Genomic DNA, 21,809 nt, shown 5'->3' on the forward strand with positions numbered 1-21,809 from the left:
GACGGCGGATAAAGTTTTCCTCACAGAAGTCGAGCATGTGCCGTTCAACTTTTGCTCTGACCGACATTGCGCTCACCTCCATGGGATCGTAGCGCCGCAGAGTTAGTTCCGCTCCTGCCTCCGCGGGTCCTGCGGCCATCTGCCTCGGGCGTAAATCTGGCGCACTGTCCCGCAGCGGCGCTTTAATATTTGAAAGCCGAATCAGTGGAGGTCAACATGGGGGCAAAGCAGAGCGGCCCCACCGCTGGTCCAGCTGCGAACGGCCGCACCAGAGCCTACTCCGGCTCGGACCTGCCCTCCAGCACCTCCAGCAGCAACGGCAGTAACGTGGGCAGGTCTGCCGCCGGGGGAGTGAGGTACCACGGAGCCTCGGGAGCCACGTCCGGCACCAGCCAGCACATCGGGGCCAGGGCCAGGACCAGGACCGCAGGGGGTTCCGGGACCAGACCTCGGTCAGGGATCAACATTCCCAACAGCAGAGGAGCGTACAGCTCCCCGGAGTCCGAGGGCAGCAGCCCGGAGGAGGCAGCGGACATGGGGCACTCCCGCAGAGAGCACGACGGTCCCCGGCTGCTGATCGGGTCATTACCGGCTCACCTCTCGCCCAATCTCTTTGGAGGTAAGAGGGCAGTGTGTGCTGCTGACACAGCTCAGGACCCACTGGAGTGTGGTGACTGAGGATGCTGCAGGATGGGGGCCAGACTCATCTAAACGTTAATGATTACATACAAAACCAATGAGTCAATGACAACTAGGGTTTATTGACTAGTTAATAAACCCTAGTTCAATTCTTCCACTCGTTTCTTATACACGTATATTTTAACAGGTGTAGAGGTGTAACAGGTGTAGATCAAAGACTTTATTTAGTCTATGCTGAAGATCTATGTAAACTGAGGGATGTTTTTATTTTTTAATTTATCGTAGAAGTCACTTGGTTTACATGTCCCTGTTCTGCTGGAGCTTCATCCTCAGCTTGGTTTTATTATTGCCAATAGAAATGATCAAATGCAAGCAAAGGACAGGGAAGCATTTCAAAATGAGGATCAACATGAGCTCTTATAGTTTCAGTCCTACCACCAAGTAGGGCGAGTGGGATAGTTAAGTGTAAAACTCAAAGGACAAACTCTGCCAACATTTTAAATGACCTAAAATGTAGTTTAGCACCACTATTCAATTACAAAACGTCCACAGGCAGTGATGGAGATTCTGCGCCATTGGTTTTAATGATGCTCGAGAGTGAGCTGAACCAAACTTTGTTAAAACCAACGGCGTCGGCCTCCTTCCCGAAAGTCTTCTTGTTGATGTCATCCATCCACCCTGACTGTTTGAAGTCACACGCACACACACCCATACCGCTCTCCACATGGCATGTTGAGGTTAACCAATCAGGAGCCAAAGCTGTTTTCCAATCATCTCCAGTCAATTTTTAGGATTACCTCTGTTTGTTAGGCTATGCAGGAAAGTGAAGTATTTGCCTCATTGAACAGTTGCAGTTTGTAGCAGGTTTTACTTTGGCAGGTTTGGTGTTTTATGGCTGAAAGCTCCTTGTTAGGAGTGACTTGACTGTAATGGTGGTAAACGTTTGATCACGGACGAAAGACACACTAGTAACTGTGTGATATTGTTATTAATAGACTGATATCTGAGATCATTCTAACGGCATTTATTGTTCAGCCCTCACAGTAATTGGACAATTTTACATAGTATTTTCACCCAAACTCACTTCCATGTAAGAATAAAATAATTCCATCAGTAGTCATAATAACTAAAAAATTCTCACGGAAATTATTTATGGCCGGAACAGGGGTGCAGGAGCATGAAGGTCACTCTCACTAAACAGACCTAAGAGTGAAAAAAACGTTTTTGTCTGAGGGAAAGAACTGCATTGCTTGCCACAGTAGCAGCTGAAACTATGAGGTCGGAATGTCTGCATGGACGGTAAAAACCTCGTAGACCACACGCAGGAAAAACAGCAAAACTGGGGTTCTAAGCAGTATTTTGTAATGGTGTCAGTTGTCCTTCAACAATAATAACCTTTACCTGAAATCAATGAATCTCTCAGCCACAAACGAGTAATCAATTAAAAACTCTTTCAACACTAGAAAGAAGCTCAGAGTACGTAAATCTGCCAAGGCTAAGCTTTTCAATGTAAATGTGGAGGAAACATTGGAGTTAAGACATGTCATATCCTGTTATTGATATTAGCTGCATCATACTGAGACTGAAGCCTCTTTGAATAAGAAAAGTAGGAGCAGTACAGTATCCGCTCCTCAGACAGGTAGAAAACGTTCTCCTATTAGTTTAATGAGGTGCTGCTTAAGTTTATGCACTTATTGATAATGGCAGGCAAAAACCTGCCCTGGAAAAGGTTGGCTGAAGTCTTCATTTCCTATATAATGTCATAGTTCAACCATCATGTGTGCTTTTAGTATTTCCGTCCCTGTCTGACTGTCAGCTCAGAATGGAAATGCTCTCCTGTTGCCGCTGTGCGATCTGAATGAAGGCAGCTTCCAAACATAGAGTCTGATATCTCAGCTCTACATGCAGCCTAGTTTTACCAGCTGGAACGAGCAGCATTTTATAGCAAACCTTTCATTGTTGGGCTGGGCACATACTGTAAACCTGGGTTATAAGCACCTTTGAGTAAAATTTAAGATTTCCCATCTGCTACTCTCTGCTGTCGCTTCCTGTATCCTTATTTTTTGATTTTATTAAAATTAAATGAAAGGTTTAATAAACCAGCCTTAAATGTTATACAGAGCTGTACATGTCTCTGTATAATAAGAGACATGTCACAGTTTGTAGCTGTACAATTTTATTTGCTACAAACCATTCTCCTTAGCTCTCATAATGTTAATTTGTATAATTGCACCGTGCTAACAGATCATGTCCTCTTCTACATCCTCCGTTGTACCGCAGCAGTGGCTGGCAGCTGGGTCAAACTGTGCGTCATTTGGATTATTTTTTATTTTATCAGACATTTTAAATAAAAGCATGTAAACTGTTGAGATGAAAATGTGTCCAAATGAATTAGCCTCCAGAAAAAACCAGCCGTTTGACAGGGACGCGGAAACGACCTCTCCATCAAAAATAAGGTCTCAGAATAGTTAATCAGAAACAGATGACCCAGTGAGGGGAGAGTCAAGACCAATAACAGAGCGTGTTGCTTCATTTGGCCCCTCACTACGTCACTTTGTAAAATCTGGACCTTGTGTTTCCCAGTTGTTTCTCCTTCGTAGGTTTCGGGGCTGTTGCAAGCTTTGGCTGAGGGAGCTGGACTGATGTCATCAGCGCTTTCTTGGCAACCGCAGTGTCCCTTCTCTGTGCATAGACAAGCTCATCACTATCTGAATTCAACTAAGTTTAAAAGTGTGAATGTGCTTGAGGTGAAAAGGTGACAGAAACTAAATGCAGAGAAAATGAACTATTAAGTGTAACTAATATGTAGTAAACTAAAGTGTGAGTGCAAGAGAATTACTGACTAGTGACTACACAACAAGGTCTGGTCTTTTCAAGTTCAAATCTACACATATTGCATTTTTGTATGTACACATATACATTCATTTTCATATATATGTTTGACCGATGAAGGTTGTTTAAACAGAGCATGTTATTTCATTCCTATTGATGAAAACAAGCAGGAGGCCATGTTGCTTCTGAGGAGACAATGCACAGTCCAATAATGTCTTTTCAGTGTTGCTGTCATAATTCATGACCAAGGACCAGTGATCTGTTGCCAGCACTCTGCTGCTGAGAACTCTTACCTTGGGTCTTACTGGAGCAATGTCCGCAGGTCAGTCCCCACAGCTCTGAGCCATGTTACTGTTAGTGGCTGAGTCAATCCAGGTTAGCAGGAATCTACCCTGAAGAGATAAGCCTTTAGTTAACTAACCTGCTCTCCTAATCTCCGCTGCTGAGTCCCTTCATTTGAATACTGCAGCAGATGTTTGGCGCTGTCCCGCTGTGTGGATGTAGCAGCTGTGGAGTCTGAAGGAACTGACTTTGGGCTCACAGCTTGTCTCCCCAGACAGTCTAATTTAGTCTTCATATTTTGCCTGTGTAATGAGATGTCAATAGATTACTGCTTTTATAGATTCATTTGTAACTTCAGAATTGTTTGTTGATTCAAATCACCATGAATAGTACTTGGCAGACATTTCTTTATGATTAACTTTTGATTGGCCAGGGGTGTGCTTGTACATGACGACATTGCAGGGCCAGTAGAGAAGTGTGTACTTGTTGCATGAACACACAGATGTTAAAGCGATATCTGAAGAATTTATGCTGAATCTGGCATGCCTGCCAAAGATGTTCTTTACGGATGCATTAACGATCACCGATGCGAGTTGGACTTCTTCTTGTGCTTGCTGGTCAATCTGATCTGTTTGAGCAAGAGAGAGAGAGGGGGAGCGAAGCAAAGTGTCTTCTTGTTCTTTTTTTGATGCAATTCGGTTTCTACCTTTCCAAATGGCGTGATTTATTTATCAGCATTATTTAAGGATGCTCAACTGAGCTCACATTAAGGGCCTTTTTATAGGGGATGTTATTTTGGTTATTTTGGTTTAAAGGGCATGGAATTCCACCCCGGTGGTCTTTTTTAATCAGTTTAATCAGTTAGCAACAGCTGCAGGTGTATGATCCTCTTGTTGTATTATTAATGCTGCTTATAGAACATGTGCCAAAGGAAGCCTTGTAATAGTTTGTGTCCTAGAACCCTCTCCATTGTATATGGTATGTTTTAATCTTATTGGTTGAGGGGAGATTTACAAGCCTGGCAATCACTGAGAATCAGATGTAGCCTTTGTAGCTGCTTTAAGAGATTCACTAAACGCTGGAGATTGAATGCAAATGTCTGAGTGAGAGCCTCTGGACCTTCTGTGGCCTTTCTCAGCCTGGCCTCATGTATAAGGTCAACAGAATCCAATGTTAGGGTGCAGTGGGGGATCCTCACTGGATTCACTACGAACAAGAGAGGAGTTGATGAAGCGTCAAGCACGCGACCGACACAAACATTTGAATCAAGGAAATATAAATTTATCCAGAGGAAAAAGTCGAGCCACTAATGTAGAAGAAACGCACAAAGATGTCAAGAGGGTTTGTGGTGATAAAAGCAGACGCTGTTAAAATCACGTGATATATGCGTCGGAATTAATACGTTACTTCCTGCCTCTGCCTGCTGTGTCACCCCTCACCTGGATTCTGCAGAGAATGTCTTGCTGTTGTGAACGTGTCTGAGCAGAAGACCCCCGCTGCGTTGTGCATGTGTGAAAGGCAAACTGCTGAGAAAGTCCGGACCCAATTCTCCAGATCCTCCCCAAGACATGTCTAAAAACAGCTTGTGACTCCACTTCCTACTCATTTTGCACCTCCATGTCCTCATATTCAAACAAGAGGTCTGGTTTGAGCAGAGAGAAGATAGCTGGGAGGAAGCTGGTCAGGTGCCAGTCCTACACCATTCTGTCAGCCGCCTACAGCTCAGTAGGCCAACCATTCTGGTTCTAAAAACACAGACAAAATTGCTAAAGCACGAGTGAGAGTATTCACATTGCACTGAATTTAATTGTATTCATTTTTATATTTATATGTAAAGATCTAATAACTGAAATAGAGACAGAAAGAGAGAGCATATAGAGAAAAAGAATTTATATTATTTTTATATGTGGCTCTACAGTGGCCACAATAAAAAGTACACCTTCACAACATAATGTAGTTCAATACACTCAATAAACTATGGTAGTAAAGGTCATATCAAAATGCAAAACTGTTTTTACTGTTTTTATTTTATAGACTTTAAATTCTGGTCAAATAAAGGTGACCTTGTTAGTTTACAGAAGGTGTTATTTCCCAGATAATCTAAAAGCACCTTGGACTTGAGTGAGATATTTTGGTTATTCCACTGTGGCCTCTGGGTGCTGTCGGTTTGTGTGTGATGCTAATATTTACTGATGGAGAGATGGAGAAAAAGAGTGACCGAAGCAGAACTCTGGGGTATATTAACTTGACTGGAGGAATGGTTCTCATCATTTACCCCATTTCCCCAGCAGCTGAAAAGCATGTTTATTTATAGTCCTCTTGTCACTGGCCTCTCCAGCCCCACTCCCTCATATTCCTTCTTCACTCTACTTCCTCTTTTACTCACTCCAAGTCCCTCGGTGTGCATGTGTCAGTGATATGAATTATACAAGCATTAGAAGGCCAACCGTTTCTCAACTCAGCTATCAATATGATGACCCTCGGTTGTCTCCAACATCGACCTAGTTCCACTGCCTCTGCTTCCCAGCTTTCTGCTAGATCCTGTTTGGAATCCACTTATTGAAACTGCTTTATCAAATCTCGTCTGACAAAATTTGAGAGTAAGTAAAATTATAATATTATGTTACTAGCCAAAAAGTATAGAAAACACTTCTCTAATTCATGTTTACAGCCTGTAGCTGCGATAATACCTATTTGATAACTAATTTATCTACCAATTTGATTACTTGATTGATTTAAAGAATAATACAGAGAGTTACAATGAGTGCCCATCAAAAAGCCAAAATCTTTACTTAAATATTTTCAAGCCAACGATATTCAGCACATTTTTCATTCAAAGAAATCTTTAACAATTGATTAATTACAAAAAATTGGAATGACAACATAAACTGGTTGCTTCATATAGCAAAATGAAGTGTGGAATTCTGAATGGCTTTGATGGACTATCTACCTTTCTTCGGATGCACAATTAGGAATGCAAAGTACAATTTAACATCAACTATTGTCCTAGACATCATAAACAAAGTTTGGCTACTGTCTCATAATTGGCCCCTTTCAGTGGGATCCAATCAGCACGCTCTGACTCCACTCACAGCTCCACAGTGAGGTGCCAATCCCTGGGATGCAACAGTTGCCAAGCAACAAGGATCTGTTGCTCTGCTGCTCTGCTGAGGGAACCGATTTCGTAAGGCTGATGAGAAAATGTTGGATGATTCAGTCTCTGCTGATTTCTGAGCTGTTTCGGTTGTGATTGGAGAGGCTCACAACCGAAACAGTTGTGAGCCTCTTAACTTCACTTGAAATTCCCGGTCCAATTACAGAGAAAGGGTCTTCAAGATTTCCTAACAGCATATATAGACTCATACAAATTGATCATGGATAATGTCTGCTCTCAGTAATTGGGCAATGGTGACAACAAGGTAACATGGTCCCTCTTGCTGAAAGCATACAGTAACTTGATTGAGGTATATGTGCACAGCATGGAAAGTAATGCATGGATGGTGACCGCCTTTGTTTGTTGGATTGAACATCATCTTGCTAATATCGCACACTTAAACACTATAGTGTGAACATGAGACACCCAACATCATTCAGATACAGCTGTAGAGAAACTGCTCGGTTTGCAGAGTGGTGCCACATCTAGAACCTTTCTGACTAAAAAAAAACATTTGAATGTTTACTGTAGCAAACACATCAACAGATCACATTGTCCAGGCAAACCATAAGGAGCATGTTCTCTCCAAAAATTTGAATAATATGCGTCCAATGAAGCATTTAAAAAAGTGTTATTAGCTTTGTAGCTGAAATATATTTCAAGAGTTACTTTGAGCTATACATCTCTGTGCATGTATTTCTGTGGTCTTATACATGTATAACTCTTATATGTGAGAAAGTGCTTCAGAAACAAAGAGGCACATGATTGTTTGCAGTTTTTCTCCAAGGCCTATGCGAGATGAACCTAACAGGAAACTTATAAAGTTTGTCCTTTTTACAGTTGACTGTGACACTGTGGAGAGCACTGGAAGGTCCTGTCCAGGAAATCTTTGCCTCACGCCACAGAGGGGATGTAAAAACTAGTCATTGATTGCCAGTTTAGGAATACAAACCCCCACACTATATCTAATCAGCATGCCTTATTTGCTGTGTCTGACTCCACCCTTCCATGTTCTCAGTGGTAGGCTGTAGGACTATCAACACTGCCTCAAATGTTTTTTAATATGGAAACACTGTTTAGCATTTTTGTCGTTGTTGCTCTAAAACAGGAAGAACTGCTTGTTCTTGAAGCTGTGCTATTATTTCACCTTGATCATTGACTGTCTTGCAGGCTTCCTTGTGTTGCTCCGTTGCTCCGTTAGTGGCAGGGGTAATCATGAGCAGGCTGTTGAGGGACCATGTTTTCACTGGGAATGCAAGGGAAAGAAAATATTGTAGCCAAATAAATATAATCTGTGATTCTATTAAAATATTTGTGACAGAATAGCCTCAGACAAATTAGACAGTTTTCTTAAATAACAGGAAGGCAAGTAATCTTAAAACTGAAACAAAACCACAAAAACAACCAAAATGTACATTTTGAAGCTTTCTTTAGACAGTCATGTTATGGCTCTTCCTCATTTGTTCTTCCTCTTATTGACGGAGGTTGGAGGACTCTTCTCCACTTCCTCCTCATGTATACAGGCTACCATGATGTGCTGATGACAGTGAGTCACTCTCTGCTGTCAATCATGACATTTCACCCTGTATTCATATCATCAGATAACTAATGAAAACCAAACTTATCGGGGAAAAAACAAAGATCAGTATGAAGAGAACCACCTAAAATGGCAGAAACCGTCTTAGACAAAACATTTTTTGAACAAATATATAAATGTTTCTTTGTTTTGGTTCATGTCCCATGTGATAACATGGAGGGGGCAGAGTTCATGACATGGGGGGCTGACACGTTGCCATCTTTAAATACATTTTTGCTGCGTCTTTTGACTCAGTTTCCTCTTCTGCAGAACAGATGTCAGCACACATCAGAGAGTAGAGCACTGCAGGCAGAGGGGACGGGATGTGTGCCCTCTGAAAGACCTTTTCTTTATCACCAGCCAGTTTTCAACTTATGAATTTTCAAGCCTTTCAGAAGATAAGAAAGGAAGCACATTGAAGTGATGCTCAATGTTATTTTGGTGCATATGCTTGTTTTTGTCTGTGTGATAGACTTAACCGGGAGGTTAGTGGGCAGCTGGGCTGGTTAATAATCAGTGAACCTATCGATAAAATGATGATTCATAAATCCTGTTTATTAGAATGGACTCCTGGATGTGCTGACTCAGGGGTTGCAGCAGAGCGGAGTTGAATAATGGACTCGAAACGCTGTGTTGCTCTCCAAGCAGCAGATCTGATGGGCAGCAGATAAGGTGCATATAGAGTGAAAGCTGTGAAGAATTGTGCCAGTGTTAAGAATTGTTAAGCTTTGGCCAGTGTCTAAGAAGCTGGTGTTTAGCTTCAGTTTGTACACCAGATCCGTATCACATTGATCTATTCCAAGATAGGGAGTTAGTGTTTTTATTTTCCAGGAAATAGGATTCCCAGGAATCCAGTTCCCAGTAATTACCAGAGTCTGTTTGATTATAAAACAGGACAATTATAGTTCTAAGCATAAACCAAATGAGCGGATAAGTACAAAAACAATTGTGTATCCCTATTTAGAAGAATTCTACGAGACCAAGAGGTCCAACAGTTTCCATAAGCTACAAAAGAGTGTGTTATAATGAAACTGAAAGAAAACCACAAATAATATCCAAATGTACACATAAAGCTTTCGGTACACAATGGGGTAATCTAAGGGCTATTACTCTTTTTTTCTTCCTCTTCTTTCTGAAACCATAAATGGTCATAAAAGATGCACTCAATACTTTTTGCCCATCAACATTTTTTATTTCATAGCTTCTGTTAGGACATAATGGTCACGACTAGGTTGTTTAAATGTCGAGAAACCTAAACCTTTGAATAACTTTCCCAAAATGTCCACATTCAACATTGTGGTTGAGTATCTTGAATTTGCTAAACATTAACTGGAAGTTGCTGCCAAGAGAAACCAACATATAGGAGGAAGGAGTTGAGACAAAGTTGCCCCCCCCCCCCCGTGAGATAACCCATTGGTTTGTCAAAAGCACATGGGAGATGTTGGCCTTCAAGGCTGTGGGCCAGGAGGCCTTTGTACATTGAGTTGGTTAATGAGGTGAGATGGTCTCTTTTAAAACAAACAATTATCCTTTCTAGACCCTCACCTCAGTTGTTTTTCGGCTTAAGTTTTCACCAAACTGTGACCAAAAGGAGAAAAGTATTTCATTTTATATGGCGGAAAAATTGCTTTTGTTTCTGAACTGCTGCTTTAAACCCTTGAATCTTCCACAAGTGACCATATACAATTTGCAGAGCTCAGTAGAAGTGGGTCTGACTTGAGTACACAAGCCACACACTACACGCCCACTTACACAGTCAACCTGATTGCACAATACTCACTTTAATGCTCATTTGTAAAGATAGATTAAAGTCCACATCCTGGGTAAAGTAATACAAATCTGAGTGCTCAGACTGCTGCACCACGCACTGTGAACTTTATCTGTATGGGGAGTTTCCTGTCAAACATTTCTATTGTAATGTTGCTTGTGACCAAAAATGTTGCAATGGAAACTTTACCTTAAACTACGTTTACATACTGTGATTGTGGTTTTTCCATGATTTGCAATTGATGACATGGCTGTTTCTTTATTACCTTCACAAAGAAGCGTATGTGTTTGCAAACATCCATTGGTTTGTTTCTGAAACTTGGCAGAAGGACTGGACATGGGCCAAGAAAGAACATATTAAGTTTAGCAGCAGATCTGGACAGAAGGGGCAGATCCCGAAGTTTCCGTCGCTATTTTTAGTATTGTAAGAACTAACGATGTTGTCCATCAGTCTCACTGTCTCACAACTAATAGTCTCCCATGCTGTGTACCCTCATTCAGATGTTGGAAACGGTGCTTCAGTTGAGGATCATCATGTGTAATAAAAATAACAAACTACATGATATCACATTGGAATTTAGCTAGTGTTTTATTGCATTAGAATGATAATTTTGTGACTTAACAGTATCTATAAATAGAGATTCTAACAAGGGGCGGGGGGCCCTGGTCTGTGTGGGTTCTCTCCAGATACTCCAGCTTCCTCCCACAGTCCAACAACATGCAGCTTAGGTTAATTAAGACTTTAAATTGTCAGTGTGAATGGTTATTTTGCTCTATATGTCAGGCCTGTGATGGAATGGCTGCCTCTCGCTCAATGTCAGATGGGATTTGCTTAAGCCCCCCACTCAAAAGATGGATGGATGGATTCTTACATATGTATGAGTCATCTTAACACTGTTTGTTTAAAAAATGAAAAGTGTAGCAAGATGATAATGGACATCGTGTAAAGAGTGAGCAAAGATTTTTTTTGTATGCGTTCCACCCCTCCATCGATGATCTAATTTTCTTTCTAATTGTTTTTTGTGTGTGTTCCTTTTTCCCTGCAGGCTTCAAGTGCCCTGTGTGCTCCAAGTTCGTGTCCTCGGATGAGATGGATCTTCACCTGGTTTTGTGTCTAACCAAACCCAGAGTGACGTACAACGGTAGGACTAGTCATTCCTATTTAACTCACACATGCAGACAAATTAAACTATAATATGAAGCTGACAATTCTGTGTCCAAAACAAAAGCCAACTGTCGAGACACTCTGAAGAAGGTAATATGAAAACTGCATCCAAATATCAAGTTAACCACCTAGCATGCTAACCTGCGCTTCTTGGTGGTTGTTTTTACCAAACATTTTTATATATATAAAGGCTCATTATTACAATGCTATACCTTTATGTAATGTCACACCATGGGATTTATTTATTATGTGGTAACAATTTGTAACCATATGGACAATCTGTCTCTCCTGAGATTAGGACAGAGAAACTGTTGTTGTCATTGACTAACGCATGAACACAGGCCAAACAATCTGGTCAAATCAGCAATTTCTTTGGATTTCAACAAAGGATAAAACACTGGAAATGGACTGAGGTGGTCACGTCCACCTAACTGAAGATATGAATGCTGTTCAAAGTGAGCTAATCGGTGAAGTCACAGATAGGTTTTACTACCGAAGTAATTTTTCCCCCCATAAAGTATCAAAAAGGATCGGTATCGAAGCCATAATTTTGGCATCGTGACAACACTAAGTGGGAATTAAGACTATGAAGCACAGTATGTTCTGCAACCAAATTGTCTCAAAAAGTTTTCAACCTGTCCAGAATACTGCACAGAGAAAAACAAAGAGCAATCGTCAGCATCGGAACGTGAGTCAGTCTCAGCTGTCAATTGTAGAGTTTCATGCTTTTAATAGCATTAAATAACTAATTACAATTAAACTTACTACTACACTCAGTCTGATATGGCCACCTACAATGAGAGAAAGTCTTTTAGAAAAATTATATTTGTGTATTTTGACTTTCATTTGATATATGTCCCATCCACTAACACGGAGGAGGCGGGATTTATGACCTCTACTATGCTTCCCTTGTGAGAAGCAAAGTAGTTATCGTCTATCTTTACATACAATCTATATTTCAGCATATTGCATCATGATATGGACAATATTTATATATATATATATATATATATAAATCATGGTGATAAAATAATAATTAGACTGTAAATATGAATGATGAATATGGACCCGGGAGAAAAGACCAGGGTTTTCACTTATTCAACAAAATATCTGTGCGTTCGTGCGTGCGTGCGTGCGTGCGTGCGTGTGTGTGTGTGTGTGTGTGTGTGTCTCATGGTCACTGAGTCCAGAGATCACAGCTGCTCTGCTGTGTTCGTGGCCATTCTAATAAGATAATCAGCCGCTCAGGGCTTCCCACTGTCTGCATGCTACACTCACTCACACACACACGCACACACAAACACACTCTCTCACACGCAGACGCTCTATAATCAGCATGTGTGTTTGCTTTTTGCCGTCCAAGGACAGGCCGCTAATAAAACGCACACTCACCACCATGTGCACTTTATCAAAAGTCGTAGCAAATAACCCTTTGCAAACCACACTGAGCAGTGTTTACTCCTGATTAATGTTTGTGTATATGTTCATCATATCTGAACAGATACACAATATACACAATATACACATTTATCTTTTTCATTCAAGACTTCAAACAAGGAGCCATCTGTCGAAGGCAAAAGGTACAAGGTCTGTCTCTGTCTCTGTGTGTCTCCATAGAACTGCATTATAAAGCCTGTGATTTTCATGACCTCATTTCTGATTTAAAGCTGCTGCGAAGCAGGCTGATGACACTGTTGTAAATTAAACAGCCCAGAGAGAGGGAGCAGAGGTCAACCTGCTGCAGTAAAAGCTGCTCTTCAATGCACCTGATTCAGATTCTCCCTGCTAGTTTCTTTAAAGAGTTTATATTCTCTTGATTTATTCAGTTTTTTTTTGTTTTTTTTTTTATATATCAGGGCTCCCTTAGTGTTTCAAGACAGGAAAGTATCAATAGTAACAGACACGGACAGATGACTTTCTGTGACTATATTTGACTAAATGTTTGACCATTCTCACACTCAATTCCAGTAATCCTATCAGAGGTAGGAGATGCCGATTCATTTGAATTCCACGCAAATATTAATATGGACTCTGAGATTAACTGATTTGATGTTGTTGGTCAAAGGTCAAAAGGTCAAGGTCACATGTCCTCACTTTGAGTTGTGAACGTTATATATCAGGAACGCCAAAAATAATTTTCATTCCATCTGGCACACACATATGGCGACGCCTGCGAGCTAGTTCTGGCAGGCAACTCGAGCTGCGCTGCGCCAATCATGTTACATACATCATGTGACATACATCATGTGACATACCTCAATCTCCACAACCATCTATAATACACACCCACCTTATCAGGTGGTCTATTTAACCAGAGAGACATTTCCCATCAACCCCTCTTGCTCAAACTGCTGCTGCAGTATTGCTACCTGTTGCTTCAGCCCCTCCACCACCCCAGCATCCACCTGTAGGCCCAGCATCCACCTGTAGGCTCCAACGGGGGGTTACAAGTATTTGCTCATCACTCCCATCGTTCCTGTGTAATCATATGGGGGAGTGATTAAGTTGGAGCCTAGACGCCAAACACTAAATCTGTTGTAATAATATATTACATGATCGAACGTGAGTTGTCTGACTGAATTTCACTTATACTCAAGGGTGACCTGAACAGAATAGCCTGGTCAGAGATCAAGGTCCCTTTGACCGTACAAAATAAGTTATTGTTCTTGTGAACGCAAAATCTCAGGAGGACCTTGAGGGAATTTATTCAAATTTGGTGAAAATGTTTACTTGGTCTGAAATATAAACTGATAAGATTGCGATTGTCAAAAGTTAAAAGTCTTGTTCACGGTGGCCTAAATACATGTTTTGGGCTTCTTTGAGCATGATATCTCAAGTTTGCCGTTTTCTTTAGAATATGACCAGTTGTCACTTGGACTCAAAGATCAACTGATTAGATAAAGATAATAAACTGAAATTGCACTGGCTTACAACTGAAGAGTGCTAATTCTACATTGTGAAGTGGTGATTTGTGAACATGCATGGGAACTAACAACACGGAAACAGACTCTTGAACCAGACCAACGAACTTAAGCCTCTGAAATAAACATTTGGTAACAAGACAAATATTGACATCAGTTTTACTCTCCCATCTTTTTCTCTGTCATTCAACCCTGTGATCGACTTACAGGCACCGTCCGTATATTAAAGATGTTGTCCCTCAGCTGAGCTGGATGTGCGGCAGCCCATAATAACTGGCTTTCCCAGGCCTATGTGGGTTAATCCACTGTTACATAAGGCCAGTCCTAATGACTGTGTTTTGCTGCAGGTGATGAGTTTAATGGTGCACATGATGACTTCCACTTCCTGGTTCAATGCTATTCAAAGCAGAGCAAGATGAACCCTCCCCAGTGTTTAGGCATAAACACACAAACACACACACACATGCTTGCATTTCTATCTTGGTGAGGACGCTCATTGGCATAATGCATATGCCAGCCCCATACCCAAACCCAACCTCAACCATCACAACTAAATGCCCAACCCTGACCTTAACGTAATTAAAAAAGATGAGGGATTATCCTCACTAGACTAAAGGTCTATGTACAAAATTCTTTAAGTACATACGCACGGATACAAGAGGTGTCACGAAAACCTATACTTCGTTTCCAAGTCGCTGTCAAAATTCTAAAAACTTCACGGTACTTTGTTTTTTACAGTACCGCACAATACTGACCCGCCACTGCTTCAATATCGGGGCAGGCGCACATTGCAAGTACAGTGTCCTTGTTCCATATTTGTGATGTGTGTGTTTGTGTGTGGGTTGTCTCACAGAGGACGTCCTCACTAAGGATGCAGGAGAATGTGCGATCTGCCTGGAGGAGCTGGTGCAGGGAGACACCATCGCTCGCCTGCCCTGCCTCTGCATCTACCACAAAGGGTAAGATGCTCCGTTCAGAAAATGCTCCATCGCTTTATTTCTTTTATGACACACGGCTCATAAAATGAGATTTATTCCAGCCTAGTTAATGAGGTGATTCTCGATCACACCTCCACAGCAGCATCATAATCCTTCAAATGATTGATTTAGAGGTGTAATGTTTTGTTATGAGGTGGAAAATTATATTTATTCTTTATGATAGAAGCTTTTTTTTTGTGAAGGAAGTTGTTAACTGTGTTAAAGTTCCTATTAGTGGCTCATGTTACTCAGCAGCATAACGGTGTGCAGGTGTCCGTGACCTGTCCTTGTCATGTGAGAGCTACAGTGACATTTAATGTGGATCAGCTTTTATACAGCATTAGTGCATTTTGTACTTTTTGTTCTACTCACACAGCCTCTTTGATCCTTGCTTGCAACACAGAGGTGGATAAAGGCCGAACACTGATAGATAACTGTTTTAAAAGAGGGTGGAAAAAATGTGTGAATTCACAAAAAAGGTAACGAAGAAGATCAAGTGGATCCAGTTTCTTTAAGGGTGACTGTAATATGTACGATATGTCTTCTAGATGTATCGACGAGTGGTTTAAAGTGAACAGATCGTGTCCGGAGCATCCGTCAGATTGAAGCTTTTTTTGCACAGGTAAAGTGTTTCTCACATACTTGGACAGATTTTCAATATTCATTAAACTACATTTTTATCATTTGATAATTAAAGCAATCTCTTGGTTTTGTGATGGCAGGTTCCCCACAATGAAGGATCTACTAGATTAAGAGTGGATCCTGGGAGACTGCCGGAACTGTGACCACTGTGATCAGTTAACCACCCCCACCCTAAAAAATAATGTAGTACCATGGTGTGCCAAATCTCATTGAAACAATCTTCAGGGATACAGACTTTCTGTTTATATTGGAGTTGCACATCCACACTCCACAGGGTCAGACTGGACCAGCCGCTCCTCAACTCGCATCTTCTGCAGCCCTGGCGGTCACAGCCACACAGGGCGCCATGACAGGCACGGCTCTTCTCCCTGGACCGCCATTGGACGGCAGGTGTGTGTATTTTCTACACCGGGACACTGGAGGAGAAGGACACGGTCCTGCACCCGGGGCGGGGTGGAGGGGGGGTGTCAGGACGATGATGAATTATCCTTCCCCCCTCCGACTCTGTCCCTCCCCTCCTCCCTCTGCATCAGTGTCTACCAGTGCCTTGTGGTAGTGAAGCCCAGCCGCAGAGGAATCCACACTGTCAGCAGAGCCTGGACCTGCAAGAGCATCTCACCTCAACTAGCACTCTACCAGTTCAGAACTGAGCCAGAGACAGGACGGCAGCGGACCACTGTCTGCACCAGCAGCACGGACGATATTAGAACTAGAGCTGCTGTGAAAACGGTGCCAACACACACACACACACACACGCACACACAGACACACACACACACACACACACACACACTCTCTAACAATCATCAGTGCTCTTGTGAAGGTCTGACTGTGTTGCTGCAGCTGTGACAAAAAAAAAGCAGAGTCTCTCAATATCATCAGATTTAACTAGAACCTCTTCACCTTATAACGGGATATTTTTCATGTTGCAATAAAATTCAACCTCTTTTGCTAGAGATTTGATGAGATATGGTTTAAGAAAAGTTGACATTTCGAAATGTTAAAAGTTTCTTGCTATATACATTTTCTGTTTGATGTTAATACACATGTCAGAACAACAGTCAGAGAGAAGAAGCTTGAGTCACTGTTGCTGTGTCTTGTTCAACAGTGACTTCAAGGAATAACAAGCCTCAGTTGTTTTAACTTTCAATCTGTCAAAACATATCTGTCATTTGACAGGATTGTATTAATGGCATTGATTATACCACTTGATCATCTTTTTAGCAGGTGAAGATACACGTAAAGAAAAAAATGTGTTTTGAATTTCACATTTACTGCATCTTCATTTTTTGTATCAAGCAGATTACAGACATCAACTCTCAAACACCCAAATATCAGGTGCTGAGAATTGGAACAAATCGAACACTGTAATAAGAATGATTGGTTGGATGATTTAACAAGGGGTCGAATGAATTGACGATATGACAGGACACACAATAAAAGACAGATATTGGAACATAATATATAAATCACTTTTTTAAGAAATTCCACTTCACTGGCAGTGCTTGGTTTGTGTTAATTCTTTGCACCTGCCTGTACGTGGTTGGAGATAATCCGAGTCTGCACACTGATAAAGATTCAGCATAACAAACATAATTTAACAAATGTGGACTTCAAGACATTGTTTTCCAGGTATTTCTGGGATATAATTTTACCGAGAGTTGACAGTAGAGAGAGAGAAAGTACGTGAAGGGTTGTCACCTCAAGCCTTACGCCATCAGGGCAACAATATTTACCTTCAGTGAGTGAAGATTCTGCTGGTTTGAAGACCTCAGGAGGGGGAACAGTGTACAGACTTTTGATCTCATGAGAAACTATCCCAGTGGATTTCTGTGACACAGAGGACGACCTCCTCAGTGGAATCACTGGGTGGACCCCAAAGCTCCAGACCTGTCTTTGAATGTGTGATCCTTTGCCTCCACACCCTGCTTCTTTTTTTTTACATGACTCAGAGTCTAGTGCTCGTCCCATCACCCTGCAGATCATTTTTTTTATACTATATTTTTTTATAATTTAAAAAAAGCCGCTTCATTGTTTCCTTAATAGCAGCTTGAAAGCAATCTGCTTCATGTGGAGCTTCTTAATGAGTTCATGATGATGTTTTCATTGAAAAATGTTAGGGGACATTTCACCGCTGGTTAACTATGTCCTCCAGCGCTTGTTTCTTATCCCCTCATTCCAGGTACTAGAAGCATGGCAGTGTGAGAGGGGACAAGGAAAGCCAAACCAACATTCATGAATCACTGCCATTTCTGGGATGCTACAATTCTGTGCACGTCCGTGTCCAGCCAACCAGATGCATGCGTCCAGGTTCCTCTTCCAACTGGTCAACAGCTACAGAGCAGCTTATTTTCCAGGTCATTCCCCTTGAACCAGAGTGGAGGAAGTAATCAGCCGCTAAATCCCCAATCCACATCTCTACTGTCTGTCCCACAGTAACCTGGGCTCAGTTACACCCACTCACAACATGCATCCTCTAGCTCTGAGTATACAAAGAAACTTGTAAACTAACTTACATATGTGAAGACCAGTCGACTCGGTTAATTGTCAACCCAATTAAAATACAAAACTGTGACTGGAGTATTTAATCCCAGTCATATTGTAGTAAAGCTTTTATTTGAATATGAAATATAAATATTTGCTGTGCCTGGCTGCCTCAAGCTGTGGGTTTCTTATGTCTTTAGAAAAAAAAGGCGTTGCTTCAAGCACTGCTCTGTTTTCTGTGAGAAACTGACATCACTGTGTAATCTGGAATCAGTGGCGTGCTGCCAGGGCCAGCAAGTCCAGCACTGCGTGACCCTATGGAGCTAAAACCAGACATCAAGTAGAACGAAAGCGAAGTGGGAGATACCTGTCCTCACATCTGATCTCAGGACAGCGTCTGTCCTGTTTGCTTCTACAGATTCATCATGTAGTGTACTGCCCTCTTGTGGTGGCTCCAGTCTATTGTCTCTTAAAACAAGTTTGACTTTCATTAATCGGCATCCTCTTAGAAGTCTGTGTCTAGTGTGTTGTCGAGCTGCCTTTTACTCAGCTTGCTTTGTTCTCAGATCAGTTATAGTACACACGTTATCATACAATCGTGCAGATGTGTGTGAAAACTGGATTTGCACATTAGAAAATTACACCCAACATTTTATTATTTTTTGCAAAATATTAAGAGGCAGCAGCAGATAATCTAACAAATTACACTTTGATTATCTCAGATTCGTTAACTGTTTTACTTTGGTCAACGTGTGACTGTGAGGATTCATGAACAGTGAGGTGTGTTTTGTTGTTGCAGCTTTTATTAACTCATTTCACACAGGTCTGTTCCTCCAGGGGCCCTGAGCAGGATACGTTAGGAGGCCCTGCATCATAGTGATTGATGCTTCAGAGAGCAGAGAGGATCTTTTCTTTAAGTTTGACACTAGTTGTTTTACAATCACCATATTATATTTTATGTTATTTAAAACAGGAGAACGTGACAGCCATTATTCTATGAGTTTGACTGAAAGGGAAGGATAAAAAAAACTTTATTCAATTATCGTTTTCATTATAACCTTATAAACCATATATCAACGAATGTCCCCCTGTTTCATCAAAAAGACACACAATCACTTAAACTGAATTTGTTATATGTATCGTTATTTATATTACTGGCTTTATTTTTCATTAGTCAGAAAAAAACGCAAACTGAAAAAATAATCACAGTATAAGAAGAAATAAAGGCTATTCAGTGCCAGTTTGAGGAAATAAAAGTCATACTTCTTCTTTCAGCACAGGAAGAACCGGCAGTCCAGCATCATGAGGGAGGAGAGTTTTATCTCAGGTTGTTTAGAGGTTTGTTGTGGTAGTTTCAGTTTTCCTTGGCAGTGCAGTAAACAGCTCATTGAGTTGGTTGTTAGGTTTGTGGGCCAGACTTTGGTTGAGGAGAGCATTTATTTCAGTTCCCTCTGTAAATTACCACACAACAATGGATTCAAAAATACCACATTTATATATATATGAACATGAAAGTTTTTAGCTTCTGTTATAATTCCTTCTGTTTCAACTGGCCATTCAATGGTCATCTTGTAGTTTATCTAGAATGAATATGTCTAATTCAGAATGCCTCAGATTTAATATTTGTAAACGTTCATGCGTCACACTGGAATGATCGTAATTACTGGTTTCTGACTGCACACCATTAGCATCAACATGCAAGTTATAAGTCGCTGAAGATCCTCTCTCATACATCTGACCTGGCACCGAACAGTACAGAAGAGTCTGAGATTCAGTATCCACTCAAATGGTATGGAAAATATTGTTTAAAACTTGTCAGTGCTGCAACACAGTCAAACAACATCTTTATTCGTCAGACTGCCCAAGTGTTATGGGAAGTGTAGTATCCAGGGTGACTGGGACTGGAAGGACCATTTCTTTTTCACCATTCTTTTTCCTGTGTGTTTTGTGGTAGTGCTATCCTAACTTACTGGAGTATCCCTTTAAAGAACTACATCCTGTACATATTAATACTTCCAAAAAAATGTCATCTTTATTGTACGTGTCTTGACTTGGAATCAAACAGAAGGAACCTACTGGGTGACTGGAGAAAACAAAGGAGGAAAGTGTTGAGTTTGGAGTTTTGGGATCCACCCTCATGATTAATGCTCCGTCACATCACATGCAAAGATTAGCTGAGCCCTGTAATACCCTGTCGACAGAGTCATGTAGTGTTAATGGAGCTGGAAGCAGCAAGGACAGGTCACAGGGCTCGTACTGGACCTTCATCATCATCATCATCATATTCCGATTAAGAATGTCGGAGGAAAAGTGAGACAGATCTGGCCTTAATAGAAATACTGACGTTAATTTGTCTGTGCTCATATTTTTGGTATCGACTTGAACTTTCCGCCTGAACTAGCACACTGAGTCATCCCTCATCCAAAGTGCAGGGACTGAACCCTTTAGCTGAAGATTCAAATAAAGAGTTACAGAGGACAAGGCCAGTGTTAAATTCAACAAGCCATCAGATTAACTTCTATGGTGTTAGATTTCTTTTTTTTTTTATGACGATGTTGGTGTTTGTGAGATGGCAGTGAGTTGAAACAAACAGTGAACTGGCTGAAGTATCGTTAAGGATTGTAAAGGTGGTGTTTCCGGTCTTTGACCTGTACTGGGAGAACAGTGTATCGAGTTGAAGCACTGTCCTAAAACAAGCCTCGTATGGGAAACTATAGAATCGGTCGAGCACTTTTTAGCTTGTAATTTATTTGTTTGCCAGTTCTGAGCCCCAACAAGCATTACCTTGTATAACAGAGAATGTGTGATGTTCAACACTTAACAAACACACAATCACAACATAAAATGTATTCAAATATTTATTTTGTGTAAAACTATGTACAAAAAGCAATGAAGAGTATCATTTGTATACCAATAATTCTGTTTTAGTTACTGCATTTTTATCTCATGTTACTTTGTGTTTGAATCTAATCAGAATTTTTTCAGTAAAAAGTTGAATCAGTCTGAAGCGTGTTTTTCTTTCCACATAACAAACTGTCTGAATAGAGCTCAGTCATTGACTTGCGCTCACATTATATACATATATATATATATATATATATATATATATATATGTATATAATTATATACATATATATATATATTATATATGTATATATTATATACATATATATATATATATATATATATATGTATATAATGTGAGCGCAAGTCATATATATATATATATATATATATATATATATATATATATGTATAATATATGAAACCCACACTTTTGGACATAAATCTCATAAACTTTGACTCTGATTTGATTTTTTTTAAAGTCGTCCGAGTGCTCCTAGGTGATGGTGAGTCATTTGCCTCTGTA

General features: G+C 40.8%; 1 protein-coding gene across 1 annotated transcript; it reads left to right on the forward strand.

Moving 5' to 3' along the window:
• Nucleotides 1-216: 216 nt before the first annotated feature.
• Nucleotides 217-21,440, forward strand: znrf2b (zinc and ring finger 2b). Its single transcript, XM_062399053.1, has 5 exons — nucleotides 217-619; nucleotides 11,297-11,392; nucleotides 15,190-15,295; nucleotides 15,862-15,935; nucleotides 16,036-21,440. The coding sequence occupies exons 1-4, from the start codon at nucleotides 217-219 to the stop codon at nucleotides 15,917-15,919; spliced, it is 663 nt and encodes a 220-aa protein (XP_062255037.1). The 3' UTR covers nucleotides 15,920-15,935; nucleotides 16,036-21,440.
• Nucleotides 21,441-21,809: the final 369 nt, after the last annotated feature.

This window comes from Platichthys flesus, chromosome 11 (genome assembly GCF_949316205.1).
Source record: "Platichthys flesus chromosome 11, fPlaFle2.1, whole genome shotgun sequence".
NCBI classification, from domain to species: Eukaryota; Metazoa; Chordata; class Actinopteri; order Pleuronectiformes; family Pleuronectidae; genus Platichthys; species Platichthys flesus.